Here is an 18,700-nt window from a genome sequence, read left to right on the forward strand (position 1 = left end):
GTAGTATTTATCGACAGGATTACTTTAAATATTTGAGAATTGAATTTTAGGCCTTCCCCTAAACTACCATTTCACTCAGCGTGAGTAAAATGATTTATAGCCTAGATTGTAGTGGCTTATCCCCTGACTTTACATACCAATTTTCATTAAATTCTCTTCAGCCGTTTTCAAATGATGCGTGTACAGACAGACAGACAGACAGACAGACAGACAGACAGACAGACAGACAGACAGACAGACAGACAGACAGACAGACAGACAGACAGACAGACAGACAGACAGACAGACAGACAGACAGACAGACAGAAATTATGGAAAAGAAAAAAGTGCGTTTCCTTGTTACTGTGGACATGAACGATAGAGAAATACAATTTTTTTTCAAATTCTGAGCAATGTACAGACAAAACTCTTATTTTATATATTTTATATATATAGATTACGACTCTTCAGTGATTCCTAGGCGCTACCTATGGCAGTTAATGGTGGATCTTTTGGGGATCTAGCCAGTCTTCAGAGTGAGGGCTCAACATACATTACACTTAGTAGCCAAAACTCATGGGAGGACACTGAATGTGATGTTAATAACAAGTTGCTCCTTTGCGAGCCCTCAAAACAGCAGCAATATGGCAAGGCATCGAATCTACAAGGTGTTGGAATCGTTCTGGATGGATCTGGACCCATGCATTTGCACTGCTACTCACAATTGGTCTTATGTAGTTGGTGCAGGGTTCATGGAGCATATACCAGTATCGACAGAATCCCATAAATTCTTGACTGGATTAAGATCGGAAGATCTTGAGGGCCAATCCATGGTTGTAACTTCACTGGAGTGCTCCTCCAACCACCTGCGTGCCACCACAGAGCAGTGACATGGTGCATTGTCCTGTTGAAATATGGCATCTCTATCAGGGTACTCTAGGGCCAGAAAGGGATGCAGATGGTCTGAAAGAATTTTCACAAAATATGCACCTGCCAGTGCTCCCTGCAGCTGGATAATGGGGCCTCATTGCGATCATGAGAACGCCGCGCAAACCAGAACTGAGCCACCTCCCACCTGGACACAACATTGTTGACACACAGGATCCATAACTTCATGGGGCATACGCCACACTCTCACGCGCCCTTCAGCTCGATACAAACTGAAACCGGGATACACTGGACCATACCACACGTTGCCACTGTTCCATGGTCCATTACCAATGTTCACGGGCCCATGCACGTCGCTGAGCTCTGTGTCAAGGTGTAAGCAAAGGGATACGAGTTGGTCATCGGCTGGTGAAGCCTATGCCGTGCAGTTGCCTCATTACAGTCCTGGAAGAAATGGGTTCCTGACTTCCAAAATTCAACTGGGTGGTGATCTGACTCACAGTAGCCCGTCAGTGCGCAGTATGGTTCTGCGGAGGCAACGTGATGTCACTTTGTTAAACACCTGTGGTCTTCCTGTGCGGTGGTTTACTTGGGTGACAACATTCTCTCTGCGATATTCAAGATCCACCCTTGACACTGTTGACCCGAATTCGCGTGTAATTTCTTCAGTGCTATGACCCATGCGCCATGCGACGATCATTGGCGCACGTTCAAAGTCGGTTAACTCACAACGTGTTGCCATCTTCACAACACTAGTGTCTGTGACAGACTGCTCAGCTACACTGCAGCTATCCGCAATACTCAGGGGTCATACACAGCGCATTTTCTAACGGGACACCCCTTTCCGTGACTTTTAACCACTCAGTGTATTTTTTCAATCAAATTCATTGTTCACACTATTAGGATAGTCAAGGTCTACTAACATAAAAATATTTCTTCAGCTTATCCTAGTTGTTTCTAAGATCATTGGATCCACCCTGGCTCATTCTGATCAGAGGTTCCATGCTAGATGCCTTCTGAACCCCATGTTATTTGTAAAGTGAAACCAATCAGGATTTGGCCGTCAGCTATCTACTGTAGGTGGAAAACAAGCAGCTCAACCATGCTCACATTAAAGTGTCTGTGCATATTAACAAAATACCAGTAATCTCAATATCTTTACTTACTAGAATTATCCTGAAAGTCAATTTTGATTGGCTGTTACAAGAAATAGATGCATATTTTTTAAATTCTTTAAGTTCTGTGGATTCTGCAAACCTTCAGCCACCTTTTATGCTCTCCTTTGAGAGCATTAACTATTTCTATTAGGACAGTCAACACACAAATAACAAGAGTGATCTACTGGGCAAACACCACAATATTGACGGAATCTACTGAATATGACTCCCTGATATAAAACATAGAATTTATCGCTGTTGATTAAAAATGGAACCCTTTTGTTTGGACCGCAACCACCAACAACACCTGACAAATTCTTTTATTTTTCAGTATGGAACAGTGACACGTCTTTCATCAAATCCGTTATATCGACGATCTCGCTGGCAGGTAGGTTATGTGTGTGTTGTATTTCCCGTCTTTTCTTAACATACAATTAGCAAATACAATGGCTTACAAAAAAAAAAAAAAAAAGTTAAAATAGGCACCATATTCGAAAAACAAACCAGTAATGAATTTGCTTGCAAATTTCTATTTGGTTAGCAATAATTTCTACCTGCAACTTTTCTCTTTAGGTCTTCTTTATCTCAGTCACACTATATGTCAGACATATTTTCTTGTATATCAAGCAATAGACTCAGCAATTCTTCATCAGTGAGCGATTATAATGTGTGAGACACTGTTACTGTACTGTAACTAGATAATTATACTACCAGAGCTGGAGACAAAAAAGAAAAAGAGAATACAATGCTCATACAGTTCATTATGTATCCTAGTTCCATTGTTGGGTTTGAATATTATCCATGTTTCTAGACATTTTTATGACTAATTCAGTCTCAATGAGAGGTACAGACATGTATGGCACTATATTTGAATATGATTATTCATAAAGTGGTGAAAATAATCACTTAGCCACTTCTTGGTATACTCATTGAATCATTTATTTGGCACCAAACATTAAATGCAATAACCGTCATGAACATTACATTCTCTTTTAATATTAAAAACTGCATCTTTGATCTGTATTGAATGGAGATTAACATACAATAAACAGGAGTGCAATTGATCCACCTTTTTTAATACAAAGTACGTTGTTACCTAATTCAAAATCACAACATTATTTATTTGGTACTGGTTTCAATGTCTTGGACACCATCATCAGCCAAAATAGGACAAATGAACAAAGATATACACATGCTGAAGTACAAACTATGGACCCTTAACCCTCCGCCGGGCACGCCTTCACTTGTAACATGAGAGGGCGCATGGCGCACGGATTTTCATTTGAAAATTGGTTTCTTGTTTACTTATACCTGAATATTTTTATTTAGGGACATTCTTAAATAGTTTATTCGTATATTTGAATTAAGAAACTCTATTTTTTATTTATTTGCCTTTCGTAGATCTAGAGAAAGCATATGACAGGGTACCGAGGGAAAAGGTGTTCGGCATACTGGGGGACTATGGAATTAAAGGTAGATTATTAAAATCAAACAAAAGCATTTATGTTGACAATTGGGCTTCAGTGAGAATTGATGGTAGAATGAGTTCTTGGTTCAGGGTACTTACAGGAGTTAGACAAGGCTGTAATCTTTCACCTTTGCTGTTCGTAGTTTACATGGATCATCTGTTGAAAGGTATAAAATGGCAGGGAGGGATTCAGTTAGGTGGAAATGTAGTAAGCAGTTTGGCCTATGCTGATGACTTGGTCTTAATGGCAGACTGTGCCGAAAGCCTGCAGTCTAATATCTTGGAACTTAAAAATAGGTGCAATGAGTATGGTATGAAAATAAGCCTCTCGAAGACTAAATTGATGTCAGTAGGTAAGAAATTCAACAGAATTGAATGCCAGATTGGTGATACAAAGCTAGAACAGGTCGATAATTTCAGGTATTTAGGTTGTGTGTTCTCCCAGGATGGTAATATAGTAAGTGAGATTGAATCAAGGTGTAGTAAAGCTAATGCAGTGAGCTCGCAGTTCCGATCAGCAGTATTCTGTAAGAAGGAAGTCAGCTCCCAGACGAAATTATCTTTACATCGGTCTGTTTTCAGACCAACTTTGCTTTACGGGAGCGAAAGCTGGGTGGACTCAGGATATCTTATTCATAAGTTAGAAGTAACAGACATGAAAGTAGCAAGAATGATTGCTGGTACAAACAGGTGGGAACAATGGCAGGAGGGTACTCGGAATGAGGAGATAAAGGCTAATTTAGGAATGAACTCGATGGATGAAGCTGTACGCATAAACCGGCTTCGGTGGTGGGGTCATGTGAGGCGAATGGAGGAGGATAGGTTACCTAGGAGAATAATGGACTCTGTTATGGAGGGTAAGAGAAGTAGAGGGAGACCTAGACGACGATGGTTAGACTCGGTTTCTAACGATTTAAAGATAAGAGGTATAGAACTAAATGAGGCCACAACACTAGTTGCAAATCGAGGATTGTGGCGACGTTTAGTAAATTCTCAGAGGCTTTCAGAGTGAAAGCTGAAAGTCTTAACGGTCTATAATGATAATGTATGTATGTATGTATGTATGTACAACGTTATGGTAACTTGGCCATCATATTATTTACAGAATTAATAATATGAGTTACCGAGACAACGTTTTAGTCTTTAGATATCATTACTCACAACAACACAACATTCACAGAGATAGTTAATCTTAGCATTCTTCTAGCAAACAAACTTCCTGCACTGATCACACACTATGGTCGTGTTGACATTCTTTGCTCACAGCTTATAAATCTCATATTTTATCCTGTATTGGCTCAACACAACTAAGGTTAAGTTATAAGTAGGTTCCCACCTTCCAATACTTATCAATTTCTATATAATAGTTTTATTAATTACACAATATAAACCAGCTTAATCTCTAGGACATGTTTCGTTCCGATTATGGAACATCTTCAGCTAAAATTTTTGACAAAATGGCAAGACAATTAAAACACATTGATAGTTATGATGATACAATAGCTAAAAGATTTGACAAAATGGCACGAAAATTAAAACACATGATAGTTATGATGATAAAATAAAATGTTCATTCATGTTGCTTAAGAATTCAACAAGTCAGTGTCCAAGTGACGAAGTAAAATCGGCGATAAGGTTCTTCTTTATGTTGGAGACGTGTACATTTTGTTAATCTTGAAGATAAATTAGAGATATAAAAGATTTTCTTAACGTATAGTTATCGCTCTCCTCACTTCACTTACCTCTCCTTTGGATATTCCGCGCCCACTGCAAGTGCCTTACATACATACACAGGACTCAGTCAGTTAACGACACGGCGTAAGGGAGGACATCAAATACGACACGATTGACTATAAGGTAATCAACTACATTATCCTTTATTCTCGCGAACATACATTTTTACAAGGTTTTCTCCTTAAAATATCCTCCATTTTACTCATTCTTTTCTCGTTTTAGTCTCATTTTTATAATCCAACTGCAACTCAACTTCAACTACGGTTGTTTTATCAGAGTTCCCCCGATAACTTTTATCAAGAGGACGTATATTCATAGTTTTAAGACAGTTGGTGCTATTTTTTAAGTTTAGGTCATAGGTTAATGTTTATGGATCCCGTTTTTAATTAGGTCTTGCCAGTTTTGTAAAATTTGTATGTACTTTATGTGTTGTTTATTGTAACTTTGTCTATGTATATTTTTCTTATTTTTGGCTGATGATGATGCACACCAGCATCGAAACCGGTACCGAGTATAATAAAATGTTATAATTTTTCTTATAACATTATATGGTATTGAATAGGTGGACCCCTCTTGTTTCCATTTGACATACAACACATCCGTAAACGTAATTGTCCTCCCGTTGACAGTTTTACTTTGACCTTACCTATACCTCTAATATCCAGCTTACTGTTATCTCCTATTTCTACATTCCCAGGTACATTTGTTGACATGTCTATAAACATCTCCTCTGTTGGACACATATGATGGGACACACAAGAATCGAACAGCCAATCTCTAATTTTCTCAGTTCCTACAGAAACTACCATGCTCATTGCTTTATCTACTACATGTATAATTTCTGAGCTTACCACTTTTCCACTCGCATTCATTGATTTACTCTCCTGTGATGATTCGTCACTCTTCATTGTTGGACATACTTTTGAATAATGTCCCGACTTACCACAATTGAAGCACTTTTTGGGTGCTGCAACAATATTTAGATACATGTCCCTGTTTACCACAATTGTAGCAACTATACTATTTTCCATGTCCCACGTCTTCTTTCTTGATATCTTGCTTCTGTTGAACAACCATGGCTTAAGCTTCATCCTCCTCACGTTTTCCAGTGTCGTAAGCCCTTCCTCCATTTTTCTGAAGTTTCCTTCTGCTTTTCTCAGCGAGTAATCTCGCCTTCCCCATCGAGATTGTCAGTTTCGCCAAATCAGCTTCCAAGGAAGATATACAACCTGCATATTCCTCTGTAAGATTTCCGATGATCATTCCTGCAACTTGTTGTTCTGTGAAATCATATCCGGCTTTACTCGTTCTCCTCCACGGTTGATTTATTTTTGCAAAGTATTCTTGAACATTCATGTTCTTGGGCTTCACAAAATGAGTTAACTGTTTCAAGGTCATAGCACCATTCACTAGCCCTCCATCACTGCACAACTCATCCAGTTTTCCCATGCCTTTTTCGTTGATTCAATATCTGCAATGTCACTTTCAAAATTTTCTCCGACATTTTTGAAAATAACCGCTAACATGATCACATTGTTTCACGCTCATCGTCTTGTTTCTGTCTGAGGCAGTTGACAACCTGGCGTATCCTCATACCCTATTACTGATTCCCATACATCTTTCAACAACAGCTCTTGTTTCACCTTCAATGCCCGTCAAAAATAGTTCTCCACTGTAAGCTTGACTACATTCCTATTCAGTGTTTCTTCACCGGTCCATGAGGAACATTCATTCTATGTCCATAACCTTCCACCACCTATTGTCTATAGCCCCCATAACACTACAGCACAGATTGAGCCAGAAATATTTTCTTCTTATATATTAAAACACAAATGAACCTAGACTCTTTGGCAACCCCATGGGATTTATTATATTGCTGAAGATGCCTTGTATGAAAGGCAAAAATGTCTCATATTTTATAATGTAAAAAAAGATCAAATCCTAATTGTATAAGACTGTAAAGTATTGAATAGGTGGCTAATTAATAAATTAATTAGCAATATAATAAATATAGTAATCCTCAATATGGAACCACAATGATATTTATCACTTGCAAACCCCATGAGATCTACCTTATGAATCTCCAACTTTCTACATTCACAATATAATCAAGTATTTGTTGTATAAAATAACAAATGTAAGATTTAACTTCATTGTCCTCTGTCAGGTAATATAACCACTGACAAGGAAACCTACAATTTGCTTTATGTCACACTGACACAGATAGGTATTATGGCAATGATGGGAAAGGAAAGGCCTAGGGGTGGTCTTTATTAAGGTACAGCCCCAACATTTGCCTGGTGTGAAAATGGGAAACCATGGAAAACCAAACAAGGAAACCCTTCCATCTGCTAATCTCGATCTGATTGGGATTTGGTACCACTTCAGTAGGAATGTTTTATTCAGCCATATCAAAATTAGATGCCTGATTGAATATTTAGCACCTGTTTTGGGGTGTCAAAGTTTACTTATTTAAGCACCGCATAGACGGGAGCAGCGGCGGGGCGGGATGCTGGTTTATGTATCATGCTCTCACTCCTTCTCTCTTGGACACACACATTACTTCCCTAGCCTCGGCAATCACTGATATTATGCAGTGAATGGTACAGCACAGTCCTGCGTCCATATATATTAGGTCGATGCATAAGTTTGTGCGATTCTTATATTTTATTTTACTGTCACTGTCATGCACTGTAACTCACAATCGCAATCACTCAGTGATATATTCACCTCCACTCTCTATGACCTTTTGCCAGCATTCAGGTAGCAGTTGAATGCCTCGCCTGTAGAACTGTTCTGGTTTTGTCTGGAAGAAATTTGTTAGCCACTGGTCAAGAGAAGCTTCGTCAGGAAACACTTGCTCCTGAATGTGGTTAGAAAGAGAGCAGAACAGATGGAAATCTGAGGGGGCAAGGTCAGGAAAATATGGAGGATGAGGAAGAGGTTCCCAGCCAAGTTCAGCAATCACACCTTTGGTCAATTGTGCTGTATGCGGACGAGTGTTATCATGGAGCAATAAGACTGGTTGTTGTCTTTGTCTTTTGTTGTCAATAGCAATGGCAAGCCATCTTAGCTGGTCACTATACACAGCAGAGGTAATCGCTATGTTTTTCGGAAGAAGTTCATGGTGAAGAATGCCATCTTTGTTCCACCAAACACACAACATGATTTTCTGTGGATGGGCACTATCCTTGGCATGGGGATTTGCTTTTTTTAATGGGCTGAGCCACTCTTTCCTCTTCTTCATGTTGACATACAAGCACCATTTCTCGTCGCTGGTGACAATGTTCAAAAGGAATGCTTCGTGCCCATCACAAGTCAACCGGTGTCGGGCAAGCAATGACGGACAGATGTTTACTCATTGATTTTTATTACTGTCACTTAGCACATGTGGTACCCATATACTCAATATCTGTACCTTACCCATCAAATGCAAATGGCATACAATAGTTGAGAGATCACATTTAAAAACTTGAGCACTTTCCTGCGTTGTTTGATGAGGATTCCCATGAAGCAATTCATTCAAGTGATTTTCGTCAAAATCTGAAGGTCTTCCAGAACGTGGATCATCAGACAAGTCAAACCGTCCTGCTCAAAAGTGGGAAAGCCATTTTGTGCTGTTCTTTCAGAAATTGCTTCATTCCCGTACACTTCACAAATTGTTCTCACAGCTCCTGCTGCACTGGATCCTCAGTTAAACTAAAAGAGTAAAATGTGTTGGAAATGCTCACTTTTGTAGGAGCTAATTAGTTTATAATATCACCTATTCAATACATAACATTTTTTTAAACAATTAGGAATTTATCTTTATTTCCATATGAGACATGTTTAGCCTTATCATTGAAGGCATCATCAGTCACAGTACTACCTCAAGGCACAAATCAGGTACCTGACCTGTAATTAAATTATAAATACTAAGGAATAATACTGACATATTACAGTAGGGATAGTCAATGAGAAAAACAATGTTCAGTAATAATATATTTATATGGGGGCAGTCTATGGGAAAGACAAGTGACTGGCACCAATAGGTAAGACCACAGGGTATTTAATAGTGTCCATACGGACAGTGTTCATATGGACCACTGCTGCTGGACACTGTTAAACACCCTGTGGTCTTACCTATTGGTGCCAGTCACTTATCTTTCCCTTAGACTGCCCCCATGTAAATATGTTACTACTGAACATTGTTTTTCTCATTGACTATCCCTACTGTAATATGTCAGTATTATTCCTTAGTATTTATAATTGAATTACAAATCAGGTACCTGATTTATGCCTTGAGGTAGTACTGTGACTGATGATGCCTTCAATGATAAGGCAAAACATGTCTCATATGGAAATAAAGATAAATTCCTAATTGTTTAAAAATATTTTATGTATTGAATAGGTGATATTATAAACTAATTAGCATCCTACACATAGTATCTTCAATACGGATCCATAATGATATTTATCACTTGCAATGCTCACTTTTCTCAGCTTGACATTCCATATCCGTTTGTCTGAAATATACACAAATAATATGTTCAATATCAAGAAAACCTGTGTTTCTCAACACAAAAACTCCAAACTCAGTTAAAACAATGGAGTAATGATAAGCAATCCCTTCATGCTGCATTGTTGCCAACCCAAAAGAATACTGCATGAACTTATGCATCGACCCTATACATAGTACGTAAACACCGACATACTATCGTGTAAGGAAAACAATTATTGTCGTATAAAACTTTTTTTTTTGATGGTGGATTAACTCCGCATTAACACATCAAATGTTTTCTGCGATGCAAGGATAGGAAAGTGTTAGGATTGGGAAGGAAGCGGCCGTGGCCTTAGTTAAGGTACAGACCCAGCATTTGCCTGGTGTCCCATTTACCTCATGGAATGGCAATGATTGCTGAGGTTAGGGAAGTAATGTGTGTGTGTGTGAGAGAGAGAGTGCGTGTGTGCGTGACACATGAACTCGTCGGCCACCCCGCCTGTACCTGCTTCCTGCCGCTACTCCTGCCTATGCGGTGCTTAAATGAGCAAACTTTGATACCCCAAAACAGGTGCTAAATATATGACTGAGCATCTAATTCTGATATGGCTGAATGAAACATTCCTACTGAAGTCACTGTACCAAATCTCAATCAGATCGGAGATTAGCAGATGGAAGAGTTTTCTTGTGAGTTATTTTGTGTGCATATGTCATCATCCATCACACACTATGAGACTGACCATTCTCCCCTATTTTGTTGTGTTGCATCAATGAGTCTGGCAATATTGATAATCTTTCCAGAAACATTGTTCTTCCATTTGAGTTCACAGAGTCAAATTGTTCCCTTCTTTAATTGTTGCAGGATGAAGCAGCCAAACAACATGCATTATCGTCTTCACCACAAGCACGAATGGAGATGCAACAGTTAAATGATGACTACCAAGGTGAAACCACTGAACTCAACAGAAATGCTCAAACAAATATTCAAGGAGATGAGGATCTTAACTTCCAGGAAATGAGTGTTCATGAAGAAAATCCCACTCATTCAAAACAGCAGGAAGAGAGAGTGTTAACCCACAGCAATGATAATGGGAATGGTATCATTTTAACAGATGAATCACCAATGCAGACTTCTAGCCCACAGTGAGTAGGCCTATATTTCATGAACATAGTTGAGAATTCTAAACTTCAGTTTCTTCATTTATTTATCAGTGAGGAAATGTAGGTATAAATGTATCTGAGGAATTTTCATTACTTTAATAAAAAACAACAGTATGACCTTAGTTAACAGACCATCAAATAGGTGCTGGGGTTTATAAAACACACGTGATTTTATGCTAAACCTCTCTCTCAAAAACAATAGCAAGTATCCTAATTCAGAATTATTACAAATTATTACAGACTATGAATCTCATTGTTGAATCCATATTGACAATTGAACTTCTTACAAAATTGTACAAAACTATTTTTAATTCTCCTAGTCAATACTATATATTTTTATGTCCAATTAAGACGAAAGTTTACACATAAATAGATATGTTTCCATCTGGCATCGGGTCATCCTCAGTAAGACATGTATGATGAATTTAAAATGTAGGAAACACACAAAATGAAATGTTAGGTAAAAAGTTTTTAAAAAAGTGTTTTATTTTGTGTGTTTCCTATGTTTTTAATGCATCATACATGTCTTACTGAGGATGACCCAATGCAGGGTCGAAACATGTCTATTTATGTGTGAACTTTCATCTTAACTGGATGTAAAAATATATAATACTAGATGATGTACCCATGCTTCGCTACGGGATTCTCAGAAAGACTGACTTTGTGGTTTTCCTAACTGAAGTCAACATAGATCATTACAAAAATGTCAGTAGGAATGTAGTGATTAAAAGCAATGTTATCATACAAAATACTCAATCAAATGAAAAACCACACATTTTCTCACTTTTAACGAACAGTACTATGGTGCAGATCTAACAGTATAAATTCCAGAGCTGGAATGACCAGGCCACAGACAGCCGTGAACACGCCTCTCCCATTATTCTGTTAAATATGCACACTGCTCATTCCAATCAGTGCCTCAGAGTAGGGAGCTTGAATGCTATGATGAACCAATGTGTTACGTACCAGCTGTATCAGAAAATTTATGAACCAGACGATTGAGATGCCAAAGAAGAAAGTTATCTAACTCCACAGCTACTTCCCGCCAATATTCAGGCAGGCTGTTACACTCAGTATGACCGGGTGAGTTGGCTGTGTGGTTAGGGGCGCACAGCTGTGAGCTTGCATCCGGGAGGTAGTGGATTTGGACCCCACTGTCAGCAGCCCTGAAGATGGTTTTCCATGGTTTCCCATTTTCACACCAGGCAAATCTTGGGGATGTACCTTAATTAAAGCCAAGACTGCTTCCTTCACATTCCTAGCCCTTTTCCTATCACATAGTTGCCATAAGACCTAGCTGTGTTGGTGCGAAGTAAAGCAAATTTTAAAAAATACTCGGTACACAGCAGTAATCCTATCTATCAAAAATGAGTGCCAACAGAAGACACAAAGCACATCACAACAAACAATGGTCAATGTAATGTTATTGTTGATCAATTTTATGAGGTGATACTCCCATGTGGCGCGTCCCAGGTGGCGGATAGTGGGGTCCTAACTGGCTTGCCGGCAGACTTGAGGAAAATAAAATAAAAAGGAACAAAATAAAATAAGGGTAAGCGCATTTTCTCTTCATTCCTTTTTCACTCATTTATACTTATTTGGTTGTCACCGTATTAGTTCGGTTCTTTTCTCCTTCCAGGTATGTGTTTGTACTAGGTTATAACAAATGAAAAAGTTCCATACAATTCAACACAACGATAGGATTCAACTGTGAGGAGTATTTCCCTCTCCCATTAAACCTCTTGGAGCCAGGAGCCGATCTGGTCGGCCGCTCACCATCAGCTGGAAGAGGCCAGAGCTCTGCCTCCACTCTACTACTGTAAAGTGCCAGGCCGTTTTTAGTGGAAATACATGTACAGGGACTTTCATAAAGAATGAACCAATTTCATCAAGCTATATTTTCCCAACAGTCAGTAGTACAAGATTAAACCTAAGACACATGTGTTTGACTGATGTTTAAGTTTATCCTACAAGTGTTCGTTATGACCACCACCAGCTGCACGGACCCCATCAAGGCGATAGGACAATTCCTCGCAAACGTGTTGCAGCATATCATGAACCACTGAGTTGATCACACGTGTCATCCGCTCTTGAAGGTCATCCAGTGTAGTGGGTAGTGGCAGAGCATAAACTTTGTCCTTGATGTATCCCCACAGGAAGAAGTCGCAAGGAGTGAGGTCTGGGGATCTGGGAGGCGGCAACTGAGTGAGCTCACTGCTGTGCAGGTTGAATGGAGTCGGGGGGGGGGGGAGGGGTGGGGTGGGCAGGGGAGGGGAGGAAGATGCGGAGCACTCTACTGACTACTAATAGAAATGTGAGGCCATGTGCTTTGTAACGGTATGCGACTCGTTCCACTGCATGGCTGGAGTACGATGCAATAAGCCCTTGAAATCGGTTCATTCTTTATGAAAGACCCTGTATTTTAAAATTCGCGTATATCTACTTGTGTATGGCAAATACTGGCAAGAAATTTTCTACATATTGACTACATAGAATAAACAACTGATTTGGAGTGATATAAGTAATAAAAAACATTTCATTGTTGATATTATAGTTGTTGATATCGTTTATTTTTAGGAAGAGAAAAAAATTTTGCTCTTTCTCTTTCAATATCTACTTTGAAAAAATCATTTACAATACAACAGGATATACGTAATGATGTGCAATGTATTTCTAAATACAATTCTATTGAATAATTACTTTGAACGAGAAAAATAAAAACATAAAAAATAAAAATTCAAACATATGTCACTAGTAAAAACAAGACAATTTTATTTGCCGATAAAATTTGCGTATAATTATGTATCGATATATGGCAAATACCAACAAGAAATGTTCTCCGTGCGGACTACATAGAACAAAAAATAAGTCTGAATTATATTTTTAAAAATATACCAAACCAAACCAAACCCCATGGCACTACAGCCCTTGAAGGACCTTGGCCTACCGAGCGACCGCTGCTCAGCCCGAAGGCCTGCAGATTACGAGGTGTCGTGTGGTCAGCACGATGAATCCTCTCGGCCGTTATTCTTGGCTTTCTAGACCGGGGCCGCTACCTCACCATCAGATAGCTCCTCAATTCTAATCACGTAGGCTGAGTGGACCTCGAACCAGCCCTCAGGTCCAGGTAAAAATCCCTGACCTGGCCGGGAATCGAACCTGGGGCCTCCGGGTAAGAGGCAGGCACGCTACCCCTAAACCACGGGGCTGGCTTTTAAAAATATAGTTGATATAATTTTTGTTTTACAGATAAACCTCTTCTCGTTTATGGCTCTAGTATTTATTTGAAAAAAAAAAATACAACAGAATATACATAATTAAAAAACCTATGGCGCTAAAGCTCCAATTTGCTTTGGCCTACCAAGCGACCACTGCTCAGTTCGAAGACCTGCAGTTTACGAGGTGATGCATTGTCAGTGAAACGAATCCTCTCGGTCATTATTCTTGGTTTTCTAGACCAAGGTCCCCCTCTCACCCTCAGATATCTCCTCGACTGCAATCACTTAGGGTCACTTAGGTTGAGTAGACCTTGAACCAACTCTCAGCCCCAGGTAAAAATTCTTGACCTGACTGGGAATTGAACCCATGACCTCTGGGTGAGAGGCAGGCAAGCTACACTTGGCCCGCGGGGACCGTCATTTACGTAAGGATAGGGGCGGAGAATCAGATAGAGGGGCATGTTTAGATCCAAAAAGTTCCATGAAGGAGACAGGAGGTTGAGGAATGTTGTCGGGTTCAATGGGAGAAATTTCCACAAAATTTTCTCCAGAGATATTATTATCATCATCAACTTCGTTATCACTAGTTTCATCTACCACCATATTCACAGTAGGTTTAGTGCCGTCAGAAACAAATAAACGTCTCTTCTTTAGCTGCGGTGATTCCAGGTGTGAGTCCGGTATAATTTCATTGCTACTCTCTGAACTAAATTCACTATCACTATCCGATAAATCATCCGCATTAACTTTGCATTGTTCCAAATACTACATTAATTTATCGTCATCAATACCTGGTGAAAAAATATCACGTGAACCACTTGCCATTTTGCTGTCACAATCTACTCATTGGAAGGAGCAATCTCTTACTTACCGTTTAGCAGTATTTGTAAACACAGGAAACTACTATTGTGAAAGCTAGAACACCCTCTTAGAAATGCCAAAGCAAGGCCAGGCATGCAATAACTTGTAGCCCCTTTACAGTAGGTTGTCACAAAAGTATACACGTCACTATAGGCTGCCACAAAATTATGTATATCACAGAATTTCAAGCCAGCCGATGCAATCGGCTCTGGCAACTTCCGACTGGATTTTTAAAGGCCGACGTGATCGGCTTTGGCAATTTAAAGGGCGTGTGCTCGCTCTACTACCTGGCTCCAAGAGACGAAAGAAGCTATTTTATCAAATATTGCAGGAGAGACATATGTTTAACTTCAAGGAGGACTTTCAAAAAAATGGGACTGTTGTGATTAAAACAAAAATAAATTTTTTTATGTCGCACTGACACAGATAAGTCTTATGGTGAAGATGGGACAGAACAGAGCTAGAACTGAGAATGAAGCAGCTGTGGCCTTAATGAAGGTACAGCACCAGCAATCATCTGGTGTGAAAATGGGAAACCATATTTAAGGCTGCTGACAACTATCTCCCAAATGCAAGCTCACTGCTATGGAATCCAAAGCATGTAGCCAACTTGCTCGGTGAACTAGTGGTTTAACATTACACTATTACATTGAAGGTTTTTGGCCACGCACAGATGGGAAAGGACTAGGATCAAAAAAGGTAGCAGCCACGGCCTTTATTAAGGTGCATCCCTGGCATTTGCCTGGGGTGAAACGGAAAACCCTAGAAAACCATCTTCAAGGCTGCTGATGGCGGGATTCAAACCTACCATCTCCCAAATGTAAGCTCACAGCTACATAACTCAAACCATGTAGCCAACTTGCTCAGGGGAAAGAAACAAAGGATCAAATGAGGTCATAAATAGAGAGACAGGAACACAAAAAGGAACACAGGTTAAACACAATAACTGGTCACTGTGGAAAGAGGGGACAATAGAAAGAGGAGACAAGGACAAATATGAAAATACTGTACAAATGGACAAATACAATCTCTACAAATAGATCCACATATGTCTTTTGTGTTTTCATGTCCTTGATTTGTGTTGAAGCCTGCCCTCTGATTCATTCATTTCCACGTCCAAATCAAATAACATTTTACCACTGAGTAACACAGTTATAGCTTTAGTATTTGCAACCATAAGATCTTCCCTTGAACATTTGTCCTTCAACAAGGGGCAGATTAAGTCACCAAGTATTCTATCTCTTGTGAGAGCTCATTATGATGTTGAGCATGTTCCACTTCTTTAGGTTGGTCTTGCAGCATGAAACTCCTATCCTCAGCCTATTCAATTATTTTGAAACTTCATACGGAAAGCTGTGACCTGATGCCATTTTCTCTGAGAAAGGGATGATTGGATCCTTGACTTCTATCTTCCATATCTTTAGATGGGCAGCTTCTTATGAACCTCTGAGGGCTGGTACTCCCCTAAAAAAGCTGCTTCAGGATTAAAGTCTCTCTTAGGCTGGTTCATGGCAAAAAAGTGGATGTCTTGAGTCAGTTTTGGCTATTTCTTCTGCTGCTATTCTTTGGATATGAAGTGGAGGAATTCCAATAAGAGGTTTGATCTTCTGAAGTGATGTTGGTCTAAGACATTCAGACTATATCCCCCTCTTTGGAATGTGAAGAAGAAAGCCAAACTGGTGATGCATATTTAGCAGTTGAGAAGTACAGTCCAAGTGCTGAAGTTCTGAGAGTGGTGGGATGAGCCCCTATGTCATTCCTGTTAGACATCTTAGTATTGTAATGGTTATAGCGTCCGCCATGCAAAGTTGCTACGCGCCGGGGGCATCATCGTTTCGGCCCCACCCCCCTTACGCTCGAGCACGCCAATTACGAGCAACACTTGGTGCTAGGCTGGCCCTTTCGCCTCCGTCCGCAGTCCCACAGCAGAGGACGACGGAAATTACTCGACTATTAATCTGGAGTCTTCTATCTCGCGAGGTTCCTGGACACATCTAGCATCTGGACTGTTCTGGAAGGCCCAGAGCAGGTATATAAGGAGAGGAGTAACTTGGAGTGAGAGTCAGTGAGAGTTAGACAGAGTTAGTGAGTAAGAGTGAATGAGAGCGAGATTGAGTTTGCTGGAGCGCAGTCAGTGATGGCCTGGGAGAGTGCAGCCTGATGGAGTATCTGCCTGTTGGAGCCGAGGACTCGTTCCTGTTCCCCTGACATCGTGTGTGTGTGTGTGTGAGTCCATTGTGGTCGGCTGCTGAAGAAGAACCTTGGATGTTCTGGAGCGGCGAAGAAGGGAACACTGGGTGACGACGTGTGTAGACTGCAAACGGGGTTCGATGGATTCGGTGGATACTATCCCGACCTGCGAAACTGACATGTAGGCTGTGGACTGTGACAACACTAACGAGTGTGACTGAGTGGCTGAGAGAGTGTACTGTAAATAATCGATGACTCTGTGTGTGTGTGTGTGTGTGTGTGTGTGTCATTGTAGATGGGGCATGAGAAGCTAAGAGAGAGAGAGAGAGAGCACGAACCGTGTAAGTGTGTAACCGTGTGCTTGTGTAAGTTGTGGCTCGGCTATCGTCTGTGTGTGTGTGTGTGTGTGTGTGTAAATCTGTAATTGTAGTGCTTAGTTAATAAATCTTAGAAATAGGTTGCTTCCAGATTCCGTACTCATTTATTCATTTATTTACCCTGCCAACACATCACAGTATGTTATTGCTCTTTGTATTCAGGCAATGCTGCTTGAAAGAAAGAGTCAGCTGTAGATGACACCAAAACATTTTGTTGTAAAGCAATAAAGGAGTGTTCTTCCTTGCCACTTACAGTAATAATCAGTGTCCTCTTGGCTTCTTTGTTATGCAGATGGAAAGTACAAACTTGCAGTTTGGTTGGATTTGGCTTTGAATTATTTCTTTCATAGAATGTCCCCTCTTGATGAAGCCAGAAAACAGAAACGAGCTCATCAGGGGACAGAGACAAAATGGATGTAAAAGAATTACGGTTGATCAGAAGAGAACCTCTCTGTATTTGATTTTTTTTCAAGTTGCTTTTAAGTTGCACCGACACAGACGGGTTTTATGGTGACAATGGGATAGGAAAGGGCTAAGAGTGGGAAGGAAGTGGCCGTGGCCTCAATTAAGGTACAGCCACAGCATTTGCCTGGTGTAAAAATGGAAAACCAATGGAAAAACATCTTTAGGGCTGCCGACAGTGGGGTTCAAACCCACTAACCCCCGAATACAAGCTCCTGTACACCACTAACCGCACGGCCAACTTGCTCGGTCTCTGAATTTGAAAACTGCAGTGTATGAAGATTGTCCTTATCCTTCTATGTTTCCATGTTTGTCCTTGTCTCCTTTTCTATTCCTCCCTCTTCCAATCCTGACTTGTCATCGTGTTTTTCCTATTATATGTTCCTATCTTTCTGTTTATAACTTGCAAGTCTGTTTGAAGTACAATGTAGTCATAAAAGCTAAATGAAAATCCACAGCCAGTTTCCAGTCATTCGACCAGATCAGGGATGTAATGAATGAAGCCCCTATCTAGCGGTGAGGATATGAATTGTGCCGGCTGCTGAAACCTGTTGTAATTCTCTGAGGCAATGATTAATGACTGGCAGATTAAATGAAATGATATTGGAAAGTGTTGCTGGAACGAAAGATGACAGGAAAAAACGAAGTTCTCGGAGAAAAACTTGTCCCGCCTCTGCTTTGTCCACCACAAATTTCATATGGAGTAACTACGATTTGAAGCATGG

The 18,700-nt window shown here is 40.1% G+C and overlaps 1 protein-coding gene across 3 annotated transcripts in view; it reads left to right on the forward strand.

Annotated features, from left to right (window-relative positions):
• The window catches only part of LOC136863232 (uncharacterized), a 139,394-nt gene that overhangs the window by 110,765 nt on the left and 9,929 nt on the right, over positions 1-18,700 (forward strand). For 2 of the 3 annotated variants that reach the window (XM_067139610.2, XM_067139628.2), the window contains 2 exons: positions 2,356-2,412; positions 10,569-10,849. In XM_067139610.2, the coding sequence (XP_066995711.2) occupies positions 2,356-2,412; positions 10,569-10,849 (338 nt within the window). The remainder of the gene's footprint in view (positions 1-2,355; positions 2,413-10,568; positions 10,850-18,700) is intronic. The other variant, XM_067139620.2, reaches the window with a different exon arrangement.

The sequence above is a fragment of the Anabrus simplex genome, chromosome 1 (genome assembly GCF_040414725.1).
Source record: "Anabrus simplex isolate iqAnaSimp1 chromosome 1, ASM4041472v1, whole genome shotgun sequence".
Classification (NCBI taxonomy): Eukaryota; Metazoa; Arthropoda; class Insecta; order Orthoptera; family Tettigoniidae; genus Anabrus; species Anabrus simplex.